Source organism: Crocodylus siamensis, chromosome 2, assembly GCF_052110815.1.
Source record: "Crocodylus siamensis isolate JL-2025a chromosome 2, ASM5211081v1, whole genome shotgun sequence".
NCBI classification, from domain to species: domain Eukaryota; kingdom Metazoa; phylum Chordata; order Crocodylia; family Crocodylidae; genus Crocodylus; species Crocodylus siamensis.
The window spans coordinates 163,235,441-163,257,958 of NC_143396.1; the positions used below are offsets into that span (position 1 = coordinate 163,235,441).

Sequence of the window (22,518 nt, forward strand, 5' to 3'; positions counted from 1 at the left end):
GCTTTTGGAAGTGTGTTGTGAATTGATTTTGAAATGTTTATGTAATCTTTTTGAAAATGTGGGTTGCTGTTCGGCTTGGTCCCACACCTGCCTAGCCTGCCAAGAGGTATAGTTAATCTTCTCACCCAGGGTGGGGGAGGAAAGTGGAGGGCGCTGATTCAGATATAGGTGATGGTGTGTAATGCCTCCCTCCCCCAAACCACTGACAGTCTGGAAGCAGCAAATCTCTAGCCCAGTCCAGATTTCCTCCCCCTTCCCCTGACCGTCCTCCCCTCTGCCTCCCGTCCTTAACACCGCACGCCCCTGTGTACAGACACAGAGTTAAAGTGTAAATGAATTTATTTTAACATAGCCAAGAGAAAGAACACAACACTTCAAGGTGTTGTTGTCAGCAATCTATCCTGCCAGACAATCACGCACAAGGGCTGCCTGACCAGCCTCTCCTTGAGGATTTCTCCTTGGTCCCTGTGCTGCTTCCCGGACACATCTCTGTTGTCTGGCCACTGCCTGTCATGCTTCTTCTTCCCACTACTCCTTGCAAATCTCTCCACAGCTCTCACAGATATTGTGCAGCAAGCAGGCTGCCACTACAAAGGCCATGATATTTTCTTGCTCCATCTCGAGCCAGCACATAAGTGCCCTCCATCGTCCTTTCAGTCGGCCAAAGGCACATTCCACGGCTCAGATGGTAGTTAAAAACCAGCTTCTGTGGGTTGGTAATGTTCCCTCCATAAGGCTTCATGAGCCAGGGCTTTAGGGGGTAGGCAGTGTCCACTAATATAACTGGGAGAAACAGTGACACCACAGATCACTGTGTCCTCCATGCTGGGTACGTAGTGTCCTTTCTCCACGAGGCCAGGCAGAGGGGAGTTTCTGAACACGCACATATCATGAGTGCTGCTGGCCCACCTGGTATAAATGTTTGCGAAGCAGCCCTGGTGGTCCACCAGCATATCCTTTCCTATTTGTGAAAGCCATCCCCGTCCGCAGGGCACAGCACTGGGATATGAGTGCTGTCTAAAGCCCCCATGCAGTTTGGGAACCCCTTGGCACTGAAGCCATCTGTGACTTGCTGTGGATTCGCCAGGCAGATAATTCTGTTTGAAGCAATCTCCTTTAGCAGGTGACATACCTCATGAATTGCCAACCCGGCTGTGCAGGCAGCCACACTGAACTGGTTTGCAATGCAGCAGAGGCTGGATGGGCTGGCCAGTTTCATGATGGCCATTGCAATCCTCTTGTCTGGTGGGATGGGCCAGTGCATGTTAGTGTCCTGCCTTGTGATATGGGGCCCCAACATCTAGACAATATGATAGAACATCTCCCTTTTCATTCAGAACATCTCCAGCTACTGCTGGTTGTTCCAAGTTGTCAGTGCAATTTGCTCCCACCAGTCCGAGCTGCTGTCACGGGCCCACACCATGTGGATGCTGATCCTCCTCAGGTTTCTCAACAGTGCCCAGTCATCCTCCACTTCTTCACTTCCCTCTGGGTATTCCATGTCCTTTGGGTATCTGTATCTTCTTCTTTTTATTGTTATTATTCTTGCTGTTAAAGCCGTAACACATCTTGCCATTGAATAGTCTGTCATCATTCTTATCCATATCAAGTGGTGCAGCTGAGATGCCCAGGTAAGCAGCATTTGCAGAAGCAGTACTGCTTCCTCCTGCTCACCCATGTCCTCCATATTCTCCATGTTGGAGGACTCTTCACTGCATTGTTCTTCATTGGCACACATTTCATCTTCAGTCTCCAATTTGCCCCTCTCCATCAGCAGCAGTAGCTTCTCACCCATCTGCACCAAGTGTGGGGCAGGGACCATAGGATGTTGTGTGGCCTGGAGCTGTGCTTCTCCTCTCCACATGCTCTGTGCTTCCTCCTCCCTCCAGGGTGCTGGCTGCTGTCTGTTCCCCTGACACTTTCTCTGACTGACTTGATTTCTATGGTTGCTGCTGCTAGCTGCATAGTCCTGCTGCTGCTAGCTGCACTCTCCTATAGCTGTCACTAACTTCCAGTGTATGCTCTGCCTGTAGATTCTGCTGATGCTATTAAGTCCCTCCACCCCTTGTTGGCCCTGGCCTGTGTTCTCTACCAGGGTGCATCCTTAGATTCCTCAGTACTGGGGCTTTGGGTTGCCCCAAGCCTCCTCATTGGCTCCAGTGGCATGTGGACCCTGGCAGATACTGTACCCACTGTGGGGGATGCTCTTGTGGTGTAGTGGGCCCTGTCCTAAAGCTGGGGAGCCTTTCTTGGCTACTGAGATCCAGCCAGGAGACCTTGAGTCAAGGGCAGCTATGTCTGGCTGGCCTCCCCATGTAGGCCCCAGCCACCCCCAATAAGACCCTCATAGGACAGACAAGGCAGACCGAGACAACTCCAGTCACTTTCCTGCCCTGCCTGTGAACACAGAGAACGCGGTGATGGTAGCTAATTAGCCGAGTGTTTCTTTTTTCCAGCTGGAGCAGCATTGTCATAAGGGAAGCTCTCCATCCTGCTGTGTGCTGAACAGATCCTTGCCTGGACTGCTGGGTCCAGTATAGTGATGCAGTAACTATGCTGCTTATCACTGATGGATAGCATCTGTTGGGGAGGTGATGTGTGTGATGGCAGGATGGCAGGGCCAGCCACTGGCTGCCATACTTAGCTCTGGACACCTGCAAACCTGCATGGTCAGCAGGTATGTCCTGAGAGTACCCTCATGCTGATAGACTGTGAGGGTGTGACCCCTGGATTTCTCCTGGACTTCCAGCAACAGGTTGCAATTCCAGGATTGGCATAGACAAACTGCAGGCAGGACACAGGAACAGCCTCAGACAATGAACGGACAGGGTGTTCTGCCACAGCCATGGCCCTTGCTCTGGGGACAGCTCTGTTTACAGCCTTGGGGAATCAGCAGCCTCTGGCTTGAATAAACCATGAGACTATGTGGGGTGGGCATAGTGCCCAGGCCAAGCAGGAGGGGTACAGAGCCGTGGGGCAGACAACAAGGTTCAGTCTGCTTAGTGGTAAAGTGCATGCTTTGAGTGCCTCCTGCTAACCCAGCAGCGTCTGCCCCAGCATCATTAGACTGGGAAGGAGAGGACCACAGGAGAGAATGAGTGATCATAGCAAAAAGCAGACTGAGGTGGGAAAGGCTGGTGGGGAGAAGGGGGACGGGGCAGGGCTGGACCAGTGCCTACTATCTCATGTTTCTCTGTATTGGATAAGCAGAATTGGGTTACTGATACACAAAAGGCCTGAAATCAGAGCCCCTTTTAGCCACATGCTGGCAGGAACTCCCTCCTTCCTGCTCACCCACACCCTGCCATCACAGGATACCCTTCCCACAGCTAGGGATATCTCCTTGGGGACATCCCACAGTCTACAACTTGCAGCCAGAGACCCTGGACCAGAGCAGAGCAGGAAAATGAGCCTTCTCTCTAGCTAGTGCTCCTGCCTCATTACCTCACATTGCCCCTTTGTGGAAGACTCCAGGGCTGGAGTAGTCAGGAGCTCCTGCACAACCAGCAACACTCCTGCCCTACAGTCCTCCTCCACTTCCTTTGCTGGGGCTAGAATTAGGGGGAGCTCTTCCCACAGCCAGCACTTCTGCCCTGACTCCCACAGGGCCTCCTGCTGGAAGCGGCTGGGGCAGATATGGCTGCAATGCATTTCGTGGCTCATCCTTTAGCCAGGCCACACGCTCTCCAGTTTCGGGCTGTGCAGGGTTGTTTTACCTGATTACATTATCATGGTCTTGTGTCTGACCCCTCAGCTCTAGTTTCCCCCACCCCCTGCAATCACACTCCCAGCAATGAGGGAACCTGATTCGGAGGGAGGGAGGTGGTGCTGCCCTGGAAAAGAGTCATCAGAGAACCGGAGCAGACTGCAGAGAAGCCACTCCAGCCCAGCCGTGCACAGAGATAGGGGAGCACAGCAGTAGAAGACACAAGGGAGCCAAGCTAGAGGAGAAGTGAAGAGGAGCAGCATAGAAAGGAAGGCAACAAGGAGACGTGGCAGGAGGATTGTGGGGAGAGTTAGAGGGCCCAGTGGAAGAAGAAGGAAAAAGAGAAGCAACGGAGGGCTGCAGGGGTTGGAGAGAGCAGAAGGAAGAGGAGGAGGGCAATAGCACTAAGGGGACAAAGGATCTGCAGGAGGTGAAGGTGTGAGGAAGTGTGGTGTGGCTGCAGTGGCAGAAGGAGGTGGACTGCCTCCCAGCTGCCCCACGGCATGTTCATTTTCTTCCGTGAGACGCAGCGACTGAGCAGCGAGACTCCCGAGCTGCCCCCTCATTTGCCTCGCCCAGGCGGCTCCCGCCTGCCATCAGATCACAAGAAGGCCTGGCGCAGGAGGGGCATCCGCAGCCGCAAGGAGGAGCAGTGGTGCCTGGAGCAGTTGAGACCCGTGGGGCCTGAGGCTGGTGTCTGTGCTGCCTCAGCAGGAGAAACCCTGCCTGGTTGGGCCCTGCGTGGAACCGGTAGCCGAAAGAACAAGGCAGAGCCATCGGACAAGGCCGGGGCAGGCTCTGGAGAGAGAGCCCTGGGCACAGAGGACATGGTGCTGCTGCTCAGCTCCGTCTTTGGGCAGGTGACTGGACACACGGGCAAACAGGTGGTGGGGATGGCAAGGTCATGGTACCTGGCCTGATGGGAGGAGCAGGGCAGGGAGCAGCAGATGGTGTCATGGAGGGAGGGAGGGGCACTTCCAGCTGGCAGCAGAGCCTGGCTGCAGTATGACTGGTGAAGGTTTCCAAGGCTGGGCTGAACCAAACCTATCTGGGCTGGATGGGCTGTAGCAATGTCAGCAGGTACACATCTGGGTCTCAGAGAGGGTGAGGTCTTTCCCACCCCTGTAAATGCTACTCATAGGGATTATGCAGGCCCCAGGGGGGCCAGCATAACCCTTATGGCCCATGCAGTGCAGAATCCCAGAGCCACAGAGGCCCCCACAAGCTCCCCCAGAATGAGGAGACTTTGGGATGGACACCAGACCTTGAGCATGCATATAGCAAGGAGGAAAAGCACTGTAGGCCCTACACCTTCTCATGTGCCTGTGGCTGCTCAGCAGGCCCTGGGTACAGAGAAACAGGATGGAGTATTTCCCTGTTGTGCTGGAGGAACTGGAGCTCTTTCCGTGACCAGCACTTCTGGTCCCTTTCCCCACATCCCCTGTTGGGAAAGTCCAGGGCTGGAGTCACCAGGATGTCCATTTATAGTGGCCCACTCTTACAGCCTCCCCACCTTGTCCTGACACTCCCCCCACTCCCCTGCCAGCTTTCTGCAGTGTCTTACCAGCTGCAGTCTCACACTTTCTGGGTAGAGACCAGCCTTGCTTTGGCCCTTCTTCCCCAAGTATGGGATAATCTGCCTGTGCTCAGGACATGGGCAGCATCGGGAGAGATTTGTACATTCCTTGTGATTGTTGCAGGAGATTAGGGATGTGTGGCAGCTGGGCAGGCAGGGGGAGCAGCACCCCAGAGCAGGCGCCTGCCTGGCTCAGGCAAGCTGGTGTGAGGGCAAGAGGGAGGGGAGCAGGAGGCCAAGGAGGGAACGGGACAGCGTGAATGTTCTGGCTATGCCAGGGCAGGGCATGTCAGGTGATTTGGGGAGCTGCCAGGTGTCTCCCCATGTCTGGAGCAGCCTGAGTGGAGAATAATCTCAGGGATTATCTGTTTGTGAGTGTGTGTGTGTGTGTGTGTGTGTGTGTGTGTCTGTATGTGAGAGAGAGAGAGAGAGAGAGAGAGTGCTTGTGTGTGCTTGTCCTACCCCCCTCCCTGCGCCCTGCATATCCAGAGATATTCAATAAAAACCTCAAATCCCCAGGCAGCCACAAGCCAGTGTTACTATAAAAAACCCATCCCCGGCTGGCCGGCCCCGGTGAGAGCACCAGCCCCAGGGACTGCAGCAGGCCAGGGCCAGCGCCAGCCCCAGCCCTACGCTGCCTGTACAGGCATGCCCTCTGGCACGGCGGGGCCCACACACCATGGGCAACTGCACCAAGACCCCTGAGAGGAGACTCTCTAAGGTAAGGCCAGGATGGAGCCATCCCAGGCCAGCACTCATGGGGCCACTGTCCAAGTACAAGCCCAGCTTCTCCCATGGCCAGGGGAAAGACAGAATCTCTGTGCAGTGCCACAGGGCTTGTTCTTTCAGGCAGCTGGTTATGGGGAAGGTAGGACTGGGGCAGAGTCCTGAGGACCCATTTCCTGGGGCTGGTGCTGGAGTTTTGCTGGGGTCAGTGACAGGCCAGTGAGCCTCTTTACTTACTGGGAGTAGACTATGGGGTGGGGGAGTTGTGACACAATCATCTTCCCAGGGAGCCTGTCAATGTCCAGAGATTCTATCTGGGGCAGCTCATACCAAAGTCTTCCCTGCTAGAGCCAAGGCCCAGCCCCTTATGTCCATGATCTACTCACAAGGCACTCTAGCTGCGTGGGGAGGGGATGTGCAAGGATCCCAGGCCCCCTTACAGGTTTGTGCTTGGCTTGGGGCCTACTGCCCCCATTTGTTGCTCCTGGATTACTGCCATCCTAAACATGTCCTACAGCAGGTCACTGATTTCTGACTTGCCCCACCTATGGCCCAAGCTCCACGTCTGCCCCAGGGCACTCCTTCCTGCATTGTACAAGTGAGTGGGAGGTGGGTGCAGGATCATGGTATGCTGAAAGGGTAGGGCAAGGCTGAGTGAATGTGTTGGGGTTGGATCCAGCAGTGTGAGTGTGTCGGTTCCAGGTGTATTTCTGAGTGCATGTGATCCCATGCATATACATCACTGCAGGACATGTGTTAGCACTGTGTGTGTTGGTGCCATGTGGGTGTTGCTACTGGACATGGGGCTGGGCACTGCTGGTGTCTTGATGCTTTGTGGTGGGTTGGTGCCAGTCATGTGGGTGGTGGATCACAGTTGTTGGGTGCTGGGTGTGTTGACATGGTGGTGCTCATTTACTGTTTGGTTTTAGGCCCCTTGCCTCTTTCAGTCTACATGTAACTTTCAGTACAGCCCCCTCCACCCCCATCTCTTGGGTCTCAGGCTGCAATTTGCTGCTTGCTGCTAATTGCCAGCTCTGTCCTGCCCTAGGACAGTAAGCAGCGCTCAGGTGCCCCAGCACCCGGCCTCTACGACCCTGAGGACTTGATTGATGCTGCACAGTCCCCGCCACTGCAGAGCTACTCGGTCCTGCATGGGCTGGTGGGGCCGGCTTGCATCTTCCTGCGGCAGAGCATCGCCATCACTCAACTTGTACGTACGGCTGCCCACCTGCCACCTTCCAGAACATACCTGCACTACCCGTGGACTTGCCTCACCCAACACATCTGTATGCCTGTGCACCTGCCCAGACTGCTTTGCTTACTACTGTCTCCTTGACTCATTGTCCAGCGTGTACATATGACTACGCACCTGTCTGCATCATTGTGCCTGCCTGCCCCCACCGAACCCCCTCAGTGCCACTGCTCTGCTCCACCACTCAGCTTAGCCTGCTGCTTCTCTGACCGCACCACACAGCTTATGCCTTCCTGCACTGCTGTGCTCATCTACCACAACCCACCATCCCATGCATACGTATACCTATACAGCTGCCTTCCTCGCTAGCCCACCAGCTGCCTCTGCAACCCAATCACCCTATCTGCATGCATCCCTGTGAATCCCCACTGTCTGCTCAAATCCATCTCCCACCTACCTCACCCTACCATCAAACTCATGTACGCCTCTAGAACCCACCACCTTCCCACATCTTGCACTGTTACTGTCCCATCATCTGATTTGTATGCACATCTGCATACTTATGCACACCTGGTTCCCCCAGCCTCATCATCATCATTACTCTCTTATGCTGTTACCATATGTCCTGAACTGCTCTTGTGTTGCCAGCCCCTCCAGCTAATGTCTCTTGACTGCTGTCCTGCCTGCCTCACCACACCCAGATCCCAGCATCATACACTGCTGCCCTACCTTTGGGCACCATGCTGCCACCACATCCCACCTGCCTTCATCATACTGTTGGAGAGCCCCATAGACTTCCCACAGTTCCTTCCATACAGCACTAATCTTCTGCCATCCTGCGTTTTCATCCCTGCAGCACAACCACTCATTCCTATAGCTACTTCATCCCTGACAACTACCAGAAGCAACAGCCTTGTACCTAGTGTAATGTGGCTTTATAGCAGGGCCACAGCATGGCCTGAGGTCCATACAGTGGGGCTGTTGAGCTGGTTCATCAGAACATGTGACTGTGGGGAAGGAAGGGATCATAGAACCTGCCACTTCCTGATGGCTTCTATTTCTTCTCCCTTAGGACCGAGATCTGCGGCCAGAGGAGATTGAAGGTAAAGAAGGAGACAGGATCATGGGGAACATGCCTGGGGAAACATGTTGCACAGAGAACAGGGTGCAGGACCTTTCCTCTCCAGGTGGTTCTGTCCCCAGTCAAGGCTTAGGGGGTAATGTGTGGCTCAGGGAGTGGGGACAGGGCAGGGACTTTTCCATTTCAGCAGTCCCAACCTATTATCAGCTCCCAGGGCTCCATGCTTCCTCCCTGGTGGGTGGGTGCGGCTAGGCCATGAGACAGTTTCAGGGGGACTTGATTTGAAGCCCTGTGTCCCTATCAGGGACTGAGCAGGAGTCCTGACAGTGGGCACTGAGCTTCCTCCTGGCTGAGGGGTAGGCTGGTGTCCAGGGCTCTCAGCACCTTCCTTTCCCACAGAGTTGAAGCAGGCCTTCCGGGAATTCGACAAAGACCGTGATGGCTTCATCAGCTACAAGGACCTGGGCGAATGCATGCGCACCATGGGCTACATGCCCACCGAGATGGAGCTCATTGAGCTGTCCCAGCAGATCTGTACGTGCCCCTGCCAAGCCTACCAAGCATTTCTGCTCCCAGAATGCACCCACTGCTCAGCACCATCCAACTGGAGCTGTGCCTGGTGCCCCAGGACAATGCTCCCTTCTAGGCTAATGAGCCCCACCCTGCCCTGGGGTGAGTCCTATGGGGTCTGATCCAGCCCTGCCCAGGCCCAGTCCCTATCAGGTCTCTCACAGCCTTGCCCTGGCCCATTGGTGCCCATTAATCTCACACAGCCCAGCACTGGGGCATATGGATCTTGTGCTGGTGGTAACCTTCCTGCTCAGAGTCCATTCCCCACATCCCATGGGGCTAATGCTTCCTGCACCCCACCCAAGGGCCTACCTCCTTTGAAACCCCAGTAATGTTTTCCTGCCTGGCAGCTGGGGGGAAGGTGGATTTTGATGACTTTGTGGAGCTGATGGGTCCAAAGATGCTGGCGGAAACAGCTGACATGATTGGGATCAAGGAGCTGCGCGATGCCTTCCGTGAGGTGAGGTCTTGGCCCAGTACTAAGGTGAGGGACAGGGCTCCCAGCAGCACCACTTGTCCTTGCAATAGCTTGGTGAAGGCCCCAGGTGGGCCTGTTGGGAAGGCATGGGGGCTACAAGACGTGGGGAGGGTGTGGGCGTTGAGACCAGGCAATAGAGCTAGGGGCTGGCTGGTCATGGCAGAGGAATAGCTGGTGGATGCCTTTGGAGCAAGGGACAGACCAGCAGAGAGGTAAGGGTGAATGGGACAGCTGAGGAGAAGCAAATGACTGCAGTGGGGTTGCGGGCGGTCACAATGTGAGGCTAGCATGAGGGACCAGGGGACCAAGACATAGGTAGCAGGGCTGGGGTCAGGTGGGTAAGGGTGTAGACGGCTGGGGACAGATGGCTGGTGTGGGTGGTGGCTCTGTCAGCAGCACCAATGGTGTGGTGCTTAGAGAACTGAGCCCAGCATTGGGTCTTTGGGCCCAGCACTGTAGCCAGCGGGCAAAGGAGAATGGAGCAGTGGGGCGGGGGGGCAGGAACTGATAGGCAGGCAGCAAGGTTGGCATAGAAGCAGTAGCCAGTGGGGAAGACAGCTTGGAATGATAGAGGCAAGCAGCAGGGCAGTGCTGGGGCTGGCTAGCAGTGCTCTCCCCACAGTTCGATACCAATGGGGATGGGCAGATCAGCATGGCAGAGCTTCGGGAGGCCATGCGCAAGCTGCTGGGGCAGCAGCTGAACTACCGTGAGGTGGATGAGATCCTCAAGGACGTGGATCTCAATGGCGATGGCCTGGTCGACTTCGAAGGTAGGGGAACCTCCCAGCCCATCCACTTCACCTCATTCTCTGGGAGGAATTGAAGTCCAGTGGGTCAGAGCAGGGGGGCTAGGTGCCTGAATTCTCAAGTTCTTGGTCCCTCTGGGGAGGGGGAGTAGGGTCCATTGGGTTTGAGCAGGGGAGGCTGGGGGCAGAGACTCCTGAATTCTTTTCTGATGGTGTCCCTGACTCTCTGGCAGAGTTTGTGCGGATGATGTCACGCTAAGGGCAGAGAGCACCAGCACGGGACACTGGATTCTGCTGTGCCTTACAGAGGGGACGGAGGCTACAGAAAGTGAGCTGCCTAGCTCAAGTTGCTGCTTGGGAGGAGTCTAAGGAAACACTGATCACCAGCCCAAGAGCAGCACAACATGCAGGCATTGGCTTACTCCTCCAGTGCTAGCGCCTCTCCTCTGAGCCAACTTACCATCCTTTGCAACACCCTTGAAGCCTGGCAGAGCCCCCAGGATGCAGATATGGCCAGGCCTCAGGTTGACGCTGAACACCTACACCTGGACACTGATTTTGAACCCTGCCTCTACCCTCTGCTCCCAACACCTCCATTTCTAATCTTAATGGTCCCTGTCTCCTTGCCTACATGGAGCTGGACTAGAGCTGCCTTAACACAAGTGCAGTCCCACTCTGAATTCCAGATCTCTCACCTGGTGGTAATACAGAGACCCTGTGCCCTGACCCAATACTGCCCTTGCTGCTGCACTTTGACCCAAACCCTGGTTTCACCACCTGACTACTACACCCCAGTCTTAACAATCCCCTGATCTCTGTGCTTGACCCTAACAGTCCCCTGGTCCCTTTGCCCTGACCCAAATATAGCCATCACTCCATGATTCCAGATAACCCCATACCTGATCCTTATGCTGAGCCCTGACACGAATGCTACCCTCACGCATCAGTATTAACACTGTCCCCTACCCCCATGTCCTAATGGCCGCATACCTGACACTATTGCTAAGCCACTGTGCCCTGACCTAAATGCTGCCTTTTGTACCCTAAACCTAATGCTCCCCTAATCTCCTAACTGCTGGTCCCAGATAGCTCCACACCTGGCCTGAATGTTGAATTCCTGCACTCTGACATGAATGATGACCTCACACCCTGACCAATACACCCAGACAGCCCTGCCCCTGCACAACTGGTATTTTGGTCCAACATTTCTGCCAATTTTCTAGATTATTTACCAGCAGCTTTTGTTCAGACTGACTGCGCATGTGTGTGTGAACCTGCCTGGGCCCCCATGCCCTTCCTTGTGTGTAAGGTGGCACCTTTTTGCACACTGTGCATCAAGCATGGGTCTGGCACAGGCCGTCAGAAGTGTTCTTGCACCCCCAGTGGAAGCTTAACTCTCCAGGCAATGGCAACTTAGCCACCCTGAGAACATGGAAGGAATAAAGTGCTGTTGTTCTTCACATCTGTGTGGTGAGTGGAGAAGGGACACTTCTCCCAGAACTGGTGTGACTGGTTACTCTAGTGTGCAGCAAGAGGCCTGGATTTTTTGTTGGGAGAGGCTAGGGTCAGGTGGGATCCACATTGTATATGGGGTGCGTCTGGGTCAGACATGGGGAGAGGTCCATGTTGTGTGTGGACATGAGAGAGTCAAGAACTGAGGGTAGGGTGACCATCATTTCTAAATTAGAAGGCAGGGCTGATGCCTGCCTTCCACCTCCCTTCCCTACCCCCCACCACTCCCAAGCACAGACGGAGCAGAGCTGAGCCTAGCCTGATGTTGAGGAGGTGCAGGGGGCCTATACGTCCCCTTCATGTCTTTTTCCCTGGGACTGCATACAGCAGAGGGGATTCACCCCTGCCCTCGCCACTGAATGACCCACCCATGGCTCTTTCCCAATCTCTGGCCGGGTCCTGCAGCTGCATGTTCCTACCCGGGGCCCCATGCACCACCCCGGCTGGGTAGCACCCCAGCCCCAGCCTCAGCTGCCAACCCTGCTCCACTCCCTCCCTCACCATGGGGGCATCAATCTGCCTTCCCACCCCAGACTTACCTGCAGGTGGCTGGGGGAGCTGCTCTCCCCTGCTGCCCGGGGCTGTGTTGCTGGCCACATGCGTGTATGCACACATGCACGTGGCTCCCCCCATGTCTTGCTACCCTTAGCCCCAAGCAGCCCCTTGCAGGCTGAAAGGGGAAACCTGCTGTTTCCCACAGTTTTCCACAGCAAATGGAAAACCCAGATCCCTGCATGCTACTGGGGAACCCAGGACAAATGCTGTCCAGGAGTTAAGCAGCCCAGGACAAGGATTTGACCTTTAAATTTTGGGACTGTGCCGTCCAATTAGGAATGGGTGGTCACCCTAGTTGAGGGGCCATATTGTGTGTGGAGTGCTAGCACTATTTATTTTCTAGTCATAGGATGCAACCCTTTATTTGATAAATTACAAATCCTTGCTCCCAGACCTGTGGTTTTGGAGTGTTCTTTCAGAATTTCAGGATGCAGACTGCCAAGCCCCCACCCCTACATGGGCACATTGAGCTTTAGTATTCTGTTTCCTATTCAGCCGTGGTCATTTCCATTTCCATGCCCTCTCCCCTGCCTTTGGCTCCACTGTCAACCTACCTTTCCTTACTGCAAAATGAGAAGAAGTGGGTACATCTACATGTGCTATCAATGCAGTTACTGCACATTAAAAAAGGAGTGGTAAATTGCACCTGGGGAAAAGGCTTACGTGTGCTGGCAAAACTACTCCCAGCTGGAGCAGGTGAGGCAAGGGATGTCCCTGTGCCCCCTGCCCTGCTCTGCCTCGTTGCAGCAGCCAGGGAGAGCTCCAGGCTCCCCGGGGTGCCAGCTCCTGGCTGGCAAAGGGCAGGGGGCTGGTCCCAATCCACACATGGAAGGGAAGAGTTGCCCCGACAGCTGGGACTGCTGCATCCCAGCCACATGGGGATTGGATCCAAGTGCCTGGGAAAGAGATGCTGCCAGGCAGCCATATGGGAATCGGGGGGCGGGGGGGGCATCCTGATCCCCACGTGACTGGTAGAGGACCCTCCCGATCCCCACATGGCTGTCTCTGCCATGTGGGGATGCTTCTTCTGGCCATGTAGGGACACATCTCCTGGTCATGTAGCTATTGGCGTCCTGATTCCTACTTGGCTGGGATGCAGCAGTCCCAGCTGCCAGGACAGCTCTCTCAGCCATGTGGGGATCAGGACAGTCCCCATCCCTATGTGGCAGGGAGACAGTTGCCCCTGCAGCCAGCACAGCTCCTGCCACATGGGGCTTAGCCTGGCAGCAGTGGGGCCCCTGGTGCCAGGACTGGCCCAGAGCAAATGCTCCTGGCCAGCATCTGCACATGAGCTACTGCACAGTAGCTAATGTACACTTGATCTACTATTACATGTATTTTCAGGTAGTAGATAACTGCACATTAGCCTATTGTGCAGTAGCTTAGCCTATGGATAAATAGTGACACTTTACTACGCAGTAAGTTAGTCTATTGTGCAGGAAAGCATCTCCTGCAGACACACCCAGTATTTATTCAGTTTGTGGCCCACACTGCACCCCTCACTGTATATTAGCCGCACTGCTTCTGTCCTTGCTCTCTGTTTCTTCAAGGTCTAACACATCTTAATGTTTAGCAATTCTCACTTTATCCTTAAATTTCTTAGCTTTCTTGGCTGTTCCGTCCTTTATCTCATTTTTTGTAGACTCCGCTTGTTCCAAATATCCTTCCTGAGGTGATAGCCCTCCTCCCCACTGAATACAAGGTCCAGATAGATGTTTGCATCTTTGAATTTCTGCACTTGAATTCAAGTCCCAGAGCTCGTTAGGCTGGTTGACTTCAAATGTGCCCTTCTGAAGCAGCTTAGATACAGACTTATTTTATTTTACTTCTGTGTAAATTAGACTGAACCCACTCACGATCGTTTGACCTAAGGGTGTTTTCTACAACCAATTCTTCTATTGTGTCCTCACTACATGCTAAAACTGTGCGTAAAATAGATCTCCTCCAAGGAGAAGCATGAGTGATGAAGCAACGCTGTCTGAGTGGGCGTGAAGCAACGCTGATTAGGCCAAGAACCTGAGCCAGGTGTTTAGAGAGAAGGCAGCTGCTGCAAGCATCTGACTGGTTGTTGCCTTCACAGCCCAAAGAGAACACCATTCTGCTAGCATACTTGCCCTCCTGATGGACACAGTGTTAGAGGCTCAGGTGAGGAGCTGTGGGGAACCTGAGTACTAGGATACACAGCTACCCATAGCTCTGGTTCTTTTTTAAGAATAGCTGCAGTGCGGCTTCTCTCCAGACACTTGGCTGCAGCACCACAAAGGCAGAGCCAGGATAGAGTCTCCCAAGTTTCAGTCTCAGAGTCTCTCAAGCTTCCGTGGGATGGTGAGGCTGGAAACAAGCAGAAGGGCAAGAATATTCCTTGCCTTCCAAGCATGGGTGACTGGTGTCTCCCAAGTCTGGGGTAGGCACCAGATTATTGGGGGGGTCCCCCAGCAGCCAATTGCTGAGCCAACAGTGAAACCAGAAGCGCACTTCCGGTTTTACAGCTGGTGCTTCCAGGGGCTGCAAGGCCAATCTTAGGGGGTGCATGTACACCTGCATGCACCCCCTACGCATCAGCAGTAGTTCCAAGAGAAATGCCACTGGGAAGCTAAAGACCACAAGGCCTAGGAAGGCTGAGCACCCACTGTAACACCCTCTTCTGGAGCCAGCGGTGCTTTCCCTCCCATGAACAGCAAACTTTAGGGATGCAGACAGAGGTGCAGCTCGCAGCTGTAACTCAAAACGACTTTTGGTTCTGAGTTACAACCTTATCCCAGATGAAACAGAAGTTCACTGTTGGTTGGGGGGCGGGATCTAGCTGGAGGCCAGGTTCTCACAGCAATGGCCAGGCTCTGTGCCAGTGTTTGCTGTTTCCAGAATGGGAGAGGCAAAAGTCCCTGGAGGGAGCTATTCTTGGGGCTCCCCGACTGGTGCCAAAGGGTAGAGAAGGTGAATTGGAGCCCCCCTGCCTTAGTGGGGGGGTCTCCAATACACCTGTCCCACCCTGGGGAGGGGGGTGAAACCCCGCCAGACTGAACTCCCTCTGCAGCGACTATAGTAGACGCTACAGTTTGAAAGGTCTTTATGTGATTCCTCCTGCAACAGGGGGTCAGGTTTTCACCAGGCAGGCCATTTTTTAAGTTCTCTGTAGCCGTGTGCTTGTGTTTGACCACAGCTAGAAGCTGCTTTCAGTGGCCAGATCGGACAAAAATGGTCATTTTTCCTGCACCACAGAAAGCAGGCCGCCTCCCAGGACCCTTTCCCTGCCCAGCGCCCGGGAGCGCCAGGGGGGCGAGCTGCAAGAACTGCACACGGGCTCTCCTCCCGCACCCTCGGCCTGGACGCAGAGGAGGCGCAAAGACGAAGTGCTGCAGGAGGACACGAAGGCCCCACGCACAGGGCGACACACGACACGAGCCGCGCCCCCGGCCAGGTCAGGCCACGCCAAGCCAGGCCGCGCCGCGGAGCGTCCAGCTGGTCTCCTTGGACACGGCGCCGGCCGAGAGGCGGGCCGGCGTGATGAGGTCACAGAGCGCGGAGGCGGGGCGCGCAGGCGCAGCGGCGGCATCACAGCGAGCGGCCGGCCGGGGTCCGAGGCGAGCGGAGCGTGGGCCTGGCTGACAGCCACGCACCGCAGCACCGCCCCCCGCCAACGTGGGAGCGCGCCCCGAGCCGGCCAGCGCGGGAGCGCGGCTCCCGCAAGCCGGGCCTGTCTGCCTGAGCGCGGCCGCAGGCGCGCAGCCCGCGCGAGGGCACTGCCGGCCCCGCGGCGCCGGGACCCAGCGAGGAGAGCGGGGCAGCGGCAGCCAATCGGGAGCGAGGGGTGAGCGGCGCAGGCCAATCGGCGCCAGGCGCCTCGCCGGCCGCCCAATCAGCGTCGCGCGCCGCGGCGGGGGCCGCCGCCAATCCGCGCCACGAGCCGGGAGCCCCGCGCGGCCGTCGCCCGTCGGGGATGTCCTACAAGCCCATCGCGCCCGCCCCCGCCAGCAGCTCCGGAGCCGCCGGCGCCAGCAGCAGCAGCAGCAGCGCTAGCCCCGCCGCCCCCGGGCCCGGGGCCCCGCCCGCCGGTGAGGGCCTGCTCGCCTTGCGCAGCCCCCGGGCGGGACTGGCCGGGGGGGAGGGGGGTGAAACCTTCGCGAGCCGGAAGTGGCCTCTGGGTCCTAGCGCAGGCGGTTGCCCTGGAGGCGGGGCGGGCGGATCTCGCCTGACTCTGGGGGGCGGGGAACTGCCTCCTGAGCCGCACGTGGGGGTCTGCCCCACGGCAGGGGCACAAGTCCCTCCCCCAGGAGCTTCGGGGCTTAGTCCCCACGGCCCAGGTTAGTCCACAGCAGTTCTGGGGAAGGTGAGTGAGGTCCCCCCCCCACAGGTGTAGCAACAGGAGTGGGGAATCCAGCCCAGCCCAGCCCAGCAGCTTGGGAAATACCAGGTGCCTTGCACAATGCCCAGCAGCTTTGGGCTGCATGTGCAATGCCACCTATTGCAGCCTCTCCCTGGGTGGCCTGACCTGCTCTGACCCTGCTGTAAACTTGTCCTGACTGGTTTAGCCTTATGTAACTCAGCCAATCAAGGAGCTTTGCCTCATTCTGCTGCTGAGCATGGCCTGCTCTGGGCTGCACTGTTCCTCTAGTTATCTCCAGCCAGTGGTGTGTGTGGGGGAGCTTCTGTGCTTCTAGCTGGTGCTCGGAAAGCACCCTCAGGCGGTCATCCCTGTCCAATGTTTGTCCCGCCTGTTCTTGAATGCCTCCTGTGAAGGAGAGTTCACAGCTGCCCTAGGCAGTCTGGTTCATTGCCTCACTGGTCTAACAGAAAAGTTGGAGTGATGTGATGCAGTCGCCAAAAAAGAAACTGCAGTTTGAAACAGAGGGCACAGCTTCATGCCAAAGGCAGGAAAGAAATGCCATTACTTGATGCTGTCTGGGGCAAGGGGCTCCCTTACCAGGTGTAAAGGATAGCAGGTCAAGTCACCCACCACCAGCTAATTAGCCAGCAGCTGAAGCTGAGGCCTTGTGAGCCTTGGTCACCAGGTACTGCTGTTGCCCATAGGACATGCATAAGCTTGTGTTCCCCCAGGAACAAGCAGTGCTGCTCCTCTGCCATGAATTGAGAAGGAAAGCTTTGTCAGACCAATTTGGTGTCTTGGTTCCTTTCAGCATCTGTGCACTGTTCGTGCCTGGTTGGGCTTATGTAATAGGGGCTCCTGATCCTTATTACTTGAGTGGAGTGAACACAGTGCCACAGAGGGCAGGCTGTGGGGCCAGCTTGCAAAGAAGCTGGCTGCAGATCTTTAACCCTTTATGGAGAGGCAACCTGCACGTGCAGGCCACAGAGAGAGACTCCAGAAAATAAGCTTACTAATTCATGAAGAGGATGCCCTATGCCTAGTTCTGAGAATTAGAGTCAGGTGACCGAAAGGAAATGGAGCCTAGGACAATATAAGACTGGCTTTTAGGTTGGAGGGGGCTTTCTGGCCCAGATCTTGAAGAGAGAAGGATTTCTGCAGAGGGTCTGAGATTTCATAGACATTAGGGCTGGAAGGGACTTCAGAAGATCATTGAGTCCAGCCCCCTGCCCCAGGGGCAGGAAGTCGGCAGGGGTCATAGGATCCCAGCAAGATAAACATGCAAATGTGTCTTGAAGGTGTTCAGAGTAGGTGCTTGAACTGCCTCCGGTGACCACCTATTCCAAACCTTGGGGGCTCAGACAGTAAAGTTCTTTCTTATGTCCAGCCCGAAACGGTCATGGAGGAGTTTGTGACAGTTTGATCTTATCATCCCTTGGAGCGCTCTGGTGAACACATGTTCCCCCAGATCCTAGTGAGCACCCTGATAAACTTATAGGTGGCCACCAGATCATCCCTGATCCTCGTTTTTTCCAGGCTGAATAGTCCCATAGCTCTCAGCCTCTCATCATAAGGTTTTCCTGACCTCTGCTCATGCACGTGGCTCTCTTCTGCACTCTCTCAAGCTTCTCCACATCCTCTTTGAATTGTGGAGCCCAAAACTGGATGCAGTACTCCAGCTGTGGCCTCACCGAGGCCAAGTACAGCGGGAGAATGACATCCTGGGATTTGCTTGAGAAGCATCTGTGGATGCAAGCCAGTATTTTGCTGGCTTTTGAATTGCTTTTGTTTCTCTTTCAGTTTATATTAGCTGTGAGGCATGGGTTGGCTAGAGGGGAAGAGTGGAGGCTACAAGTGGGCATCTTGGGGAGTATATTGTTGAGTGTTTTGGTTTGGAGAAGGTAGTAGCCTTGTGAAGCCATGGCAAGTACCTAGAGAAGGCCCTGTGATTTTAGTTCATTGGAGCTGGGTGGAGACTGCAGGCCCAAGAGAGGGATATGGGTTAAGGATAGAAACTGGCTTGAGACTGAGGACTGGTAATTTATTAAACAGAGGGAGACAAAGGGTTAGACTGATTGGCAGCCTGCTGATCAGCAGAGCAGAATGAAGTGCTCTAAGGCCTGGTCTTGTGTTGCAAGGGCAGCTTTCCATAATTTGTGTTTATTTTTCAGCCAGCGGGGACAGGGCGATTATCTTGGAGAGCTGCAGTGAGGAACAGGATAAGTAGAGCTGGCTTCAGAGGCAGGGCAGCTTTCGGACTGAGCCTGAGAATATTGAGAGGTATCCTCCTTGCACCAAGGTGCAACAGTAGAAGGCCAAGACTCACTGCAGCCCTGGTGTCTCAAGGGACTCTGGGTGACATTGTGTAGGGAGCTGTCAAGTGAGATTGAGTTAGTGGGGCAGAGCTGACATGCATTGCTGTAGGAAAGCTAGGACAGCCTGAAGGTGGGCAGGCCAGGGATGGAGAAAGTGGGTTTAGTCTGTGTGGTGGTGTGGGCTAGGCACAGGGAGGGGTGTGCCAGAATCTCAAGCCATGGCCCATCCTGGGCTGAACTAATACAGCAGGGCAGAAAAAAGATGTCCCACTCAGTTAGTTTCTCTGACTCGCTTCCGGTGTGAGTCAGCAGTCTGGGAGGAAGGTGTGTGCAGGCTGGGATGGTGGTGCTGAGAAACAGCTGTAGCAAGCTGAAGGGGTACTGTGTTGGGTGGACAGGCCCAGGAGTAGCACCTAATATTAAGGCTGACTTCTGAGTTGGGCAGTGGATCTAAGGTCAGGCTGTGAGGAGGAGGCTGTTGAGAGGAGGTGGCTCTTCTGCAAGGCAGGATATTGCCTTTGTGACATTTTTCTGCAGGAAGCTGACAGAAAACCACAAATTCCTGTGGGTGAGGTCAGCAGGGCCCTTGGTTACATGTGAACTTGGCACAGCTGAGCTATTATTGCTAGTGAAGGGCTCCAGCATGTGGCAAAGCTGAAGTGGGGCTGTTTCCCCCCCACCGATCTCTCAAACCCCAACTGTTAGGCTGATTGTCATTTCCTCCCACCCTCCCTAAGAGCTCCATCTGCTTCCAGCTCTGTTCTCAGGCATCTTCACTTTAAAAAGGAGGTACAGACTGAGACCAGAGGGTAACTGGGAAGGAGGAAGTGGGAGCACTTCTGCAGAAAGGAGAAAGGCCTTTGTGTAAAAGATAGCTCTGAACCTCAAAGAGGAAGGAGCTCTGGCCTTCCTCAAGCTGCAGCTGCCTTAAATGGTGTGTTTGAAAGGGAGATGGTCTCTTCAGGAGCCATCAGCCATGATCATGGCACTCGTAAGAGTCCAGCCAGACAAGCCCTTTTGTGATCTGGGAGGGAAGGTCAGGCTCTAGTCTGTATGAATACAAAATTGTGGTAGGACATAGGCTTCACTTGGCACTCTCAGGAGGCTGATGCCACAGGATTCAAGCAGAGCAGCACCATGTATGGATGTTCTTGCCAGGGAGGGGGGTGTCTTGATCTATGGGGTAGGGACAAAGAGAAGGGAAAGAACAGGTTCTTCATCCTGGCAACAGTGATAGTGATGAGAACCAGCACTTCTGGGCAGTGCAAGGTCTAAAACTGAACCTTGTCTTACAGTCTTCCTCTTTCTCAGTCTTCTGCCCCTACTTCCTAGCACAAAATTAGGAGAGTGCACTATCTGGCAGCCTCACTGTCATTGTGCTAACCTTCAGCAGTGGTGTGACCTTTGTGCGAGGCAGGTTGGTTGAAGGATGGGGAGTTGGAGGTATCTCCTAACATCTATATTACCATCCCTTTCCTCTTCTCTCTTTCAGCCACGAGTGTCCCATCACCTTCTGGATCTGTCCCTGGAGCCTCTGCCCCGTTTCGGCCTCTCTTCAATGACTTTGGTCCCCCGTCCATGGGTTATGTGCAGGTGAGCTTCTGCTTCTGCCCTGGATGGCTTTGTTCATGCTGTCCTTTGCCAGCCAGGCATACTGGGCAGAGTAACCTGGCGATGATGGCCTTCTCATTCTGTCTGCTGCTTGCAGGCTATGAAGCCACCAGGTTCCCAGGGCTCCCAGAGTACGTACACTGACCTGCTTTCTGTCATCGAAGAGATGGGTAAAGAGATCCGACCCACATACGCAGGCAGCAAGAGTGCCATGGAGCGGCTGAAACGAGGTGAGGGGTGTGAGTTTTGTGGGACACTTGGCTTCCCCTGATATAATCACAAGCAATTTGAGGAGTTGCTAACAAATAAATCAGCAATTCTGCCAAGAGCCTGAGCCTGAGCCTAGCTTTCTGAGAGTGGGGAGCTGCTTTGGGCACTTGAACAGCTTTTGCTTTTGCAGTCTAAGACAGCAGTTCCCAAACTGTGGGTTGCAATCCCAAATGGGGTTGCAACATCAGTAGATGGGGGTGGGGGGGCTATGGTTGGGAGTGAGGGGTCATGCTGAGGAAATATGGCCTTAAATGGGGTCATGCTGAGGAAAAGTTTGGGAAGCACTGGTCTAAACCTCTGTGCAGTGTCTGCCAGTGCCTGGAGCACCTGGTGGAGAGAATAGTGCCAGGACAGTGGAAGCAAAACCTCTGGAGCAGGGGATGGGGAATGGGTCCAGCCTTTCTGTGTTTGGATAGGGTAAACAATCAGTCAGCTGGCTCAGGTCTCTTGGTGAGGCTGCAGTTTTCCTGCTGGCCCCTGCCACTTGAGGTGTGATTGGGGTGGGTATGGAAAAAGCAGCTGATGCTGTGATCCTGCTGGTGTGGGCAGTCTGGCTGTATGGCTGGTCTAAGACCTCCCTGTGTCTTCTCTTGCAGGCATTATCCATGCTCGGGCACTAGTGAGAGAGTGCCTGGCAGAGACAGAGCGAAATGCACGCACGTAACAACACTGCCCCATGGATTTTCTTGCGTATTGGCATCTGAGAACCTGGTAGCCAGCCTTCCCCTCTCCCCTGAACCTGGCACCCGCTGGTTTCTGAGGGCCCCAGGCTTCCCTTGCCCCAACAGACATTTCCAATAAGTGCCACCTGACACTTGGGAACCTCTTCTGCTGGAGTGTGCCTCCTGCTGTGAGGTGGTCCTGAGAGGCTGGCACTTCACTGTGTGCTGCCAGTGCCTCTGGGGAGAGGAGCTAGCAGCGTTTCTCATGTCTTTATAAAATGTTTCTTTTTATAAGTAAGTAAAAGGAAAGCTTTGGGATTCTGAACTTCCTTTGACTTCTGTATTTCATCTTGTTCTTTCTTGGTGAGGTGGGGTTCAGTTGTGGCTCACAGCTCATTCCTGTGAGCCTTGGCAGAATGGGGGCCAAATAGGAGCCACCTCCAAGCAAGATGCAGAGAGCTGTCTCATGTGGAGAGTCTGCCCCAGCCTTGCTGTTTACCATAAGCTGTCCTGGTAGTGAGGTGTGAGCCTTGTGACATTCTCAGACCCATGCTGCAGTGTGGGCTGGCACGTTGGGTGCAAACCTATGCTATCAGCTCCAGCCCCAAGGACTGGGCATGGAAATATATTTTGCCTGCTGTTCCCTGGTTGCTTTGGTGTTCCAGCCCACAGCTTTCTCTTGCAGCTTTTATCCTATGGGGAGCAGGGTTTGTCCCACAGCACAGCCTGTGACCAGAGCTCCTGGATCCCCTACAGCTGGCCTCCTCTAGTCATTTGGACCATGTGCCTTGCTGACATCATCTACTCTAAACAGCCTACCAGCAGCGTGGTCCAGCATTTGATCATGACTCATAAAGCTGACATCAGGATAGGAATTCCAGCCTTCCACCCCTACTTGTAGGATGATGGGATGTGAGGGGAAAGCATGTAGTTGGAACCAGGTGGCAGGATTCTAGGAGGGTATTTGTTTATACCAAGTGGTTAGCTTTGCTCACCTTCTAGTAGCTGGCTTGTCTAAGGGCTGTAAAATCATCCTTTTCCCTATTGTGAAAGACATTGAGTTCCTCTGTACCTGAGAAGATCTCTGTTGAGCAACAGACTTGGGCAGTTCCAGGAGAAGAACCATTTGCCCTGACCCTAGGGCTCTTGGAAGGGACCAGCTTCTCATCCTTCCTATTGTGAGTTTTTTGTGGC

At 54.7% G+C, this 22,518-nt stretch overlaps 2 protein-coding genes across 3 annotated transcripts; both read left to right on the forward strand.

Annotated features, from left to right (window-relative positions):
• Nucleotides 1–5,961: 5,961 nt before the first annotated feature.
• Nucleotides 5,962–11,491, forward strand: CABP2 (calcium binding protein 2). Its single transcript, XM_090034804.1, has 7 exons — nucleotides 5,962–6,003; nucleotides 7,057–7,218; nucleotides 8,273–8,303; nucleotides 8,681–8,815; nucleotides 9,202–9,311; nucleotides 9,952–10,099; nucleotides 10,309–11,491. The coding sequence occupies exons 1-7, from the start codon at nucleotides 5,962–5,964 to the stop codon at nucleotides 10,332–10,334; spliced, it is 654 nt and encodes a 217-aa protein (XP_089890930.1). The 3' UTR covers nucleotides 10,335–11,491.
• Nucleotides 11,492–15,666: 4,175 nt separating this feature from the next.
• Nucleotides 15,667–21,649, forward strand: CDK2AP2 (cyclin dependent kinase 2 associated protein 2). 2 transcript variants are annotated; one of them, XM_090032007.1, is made up of 4 exons: nucleotides 15,667–16,194; nucleotides 20,274–20,374; nucleotides 20,490–20,622; nucleotides 21,259–21,649. In XM_090032007.1, exons 1-4 carry the CDS (start codon nucleotides 16,080–16,082, stop codon nucleotides 21,324–21,326), a joined length of 417 nt encoding a protein of 138 aa, XP_089888133.1. In that variant the 5' UTR covers nucleotides 15,667–16,079; the 3' UTR covers nucleotides 21,327–21,649. The 2 variants fall into 2 exon arrangements, with proteins under 2 accessions (XP_089888133.1, XP_089888134.1); XM_090032008.1 differs by having other exon boundaries at nucleotides 15,667–15,950.
• Nucleotides 21,650–22,518: the final 869 nt, after the last annotated feature.

Bases quoted from the DNA above. Each gene is read 5' to 3' on its own strand.
- CABP2 (XM_090034804.1), top strand. From the start codon at position 5,962: ATGGGCAACTGCACCAAGACCCCTGAGAGGAGACTCTCTAAG. The intron at 8,304-8,680 runs GTAAAGAAGGAG...CCTTTCCCACAG, and splicing joins GCGGCCAGAGGAGATTGAAG to AGTTGAAGCAGGCCTTCCGG. The intron at 8,816-9,201 runs GTACGTGCCCCT...CCTGCCTGGCAG, and splicing joins TGAGCTGTCCCAGCAGATCT to CTGGGGGGAAGGTGGATTTT.
- CDK2AP2 (XM_090032007.1), top strand. From the start codon at position 16,080: ATGTCCTACAAGCCCATCGCGCCCGCCCCCGCCAGCAGCTCCGGAGCC. The intron at 16,195-20,273 runs GTGAGGGCCTGC...TCTCTCTTTCAG, and splicing joins GCCCGGGGCCCCGCCCGCCG to CCACGAGTGTCCCATCACCT. The intron at 20,623-21,258 runs GTGAGGGGTGTG...CTTCTCTTGCAG, and splicing joins CATGGAGCGGCTGAAACGAG to GCATTATCCATGCTCGGGCA.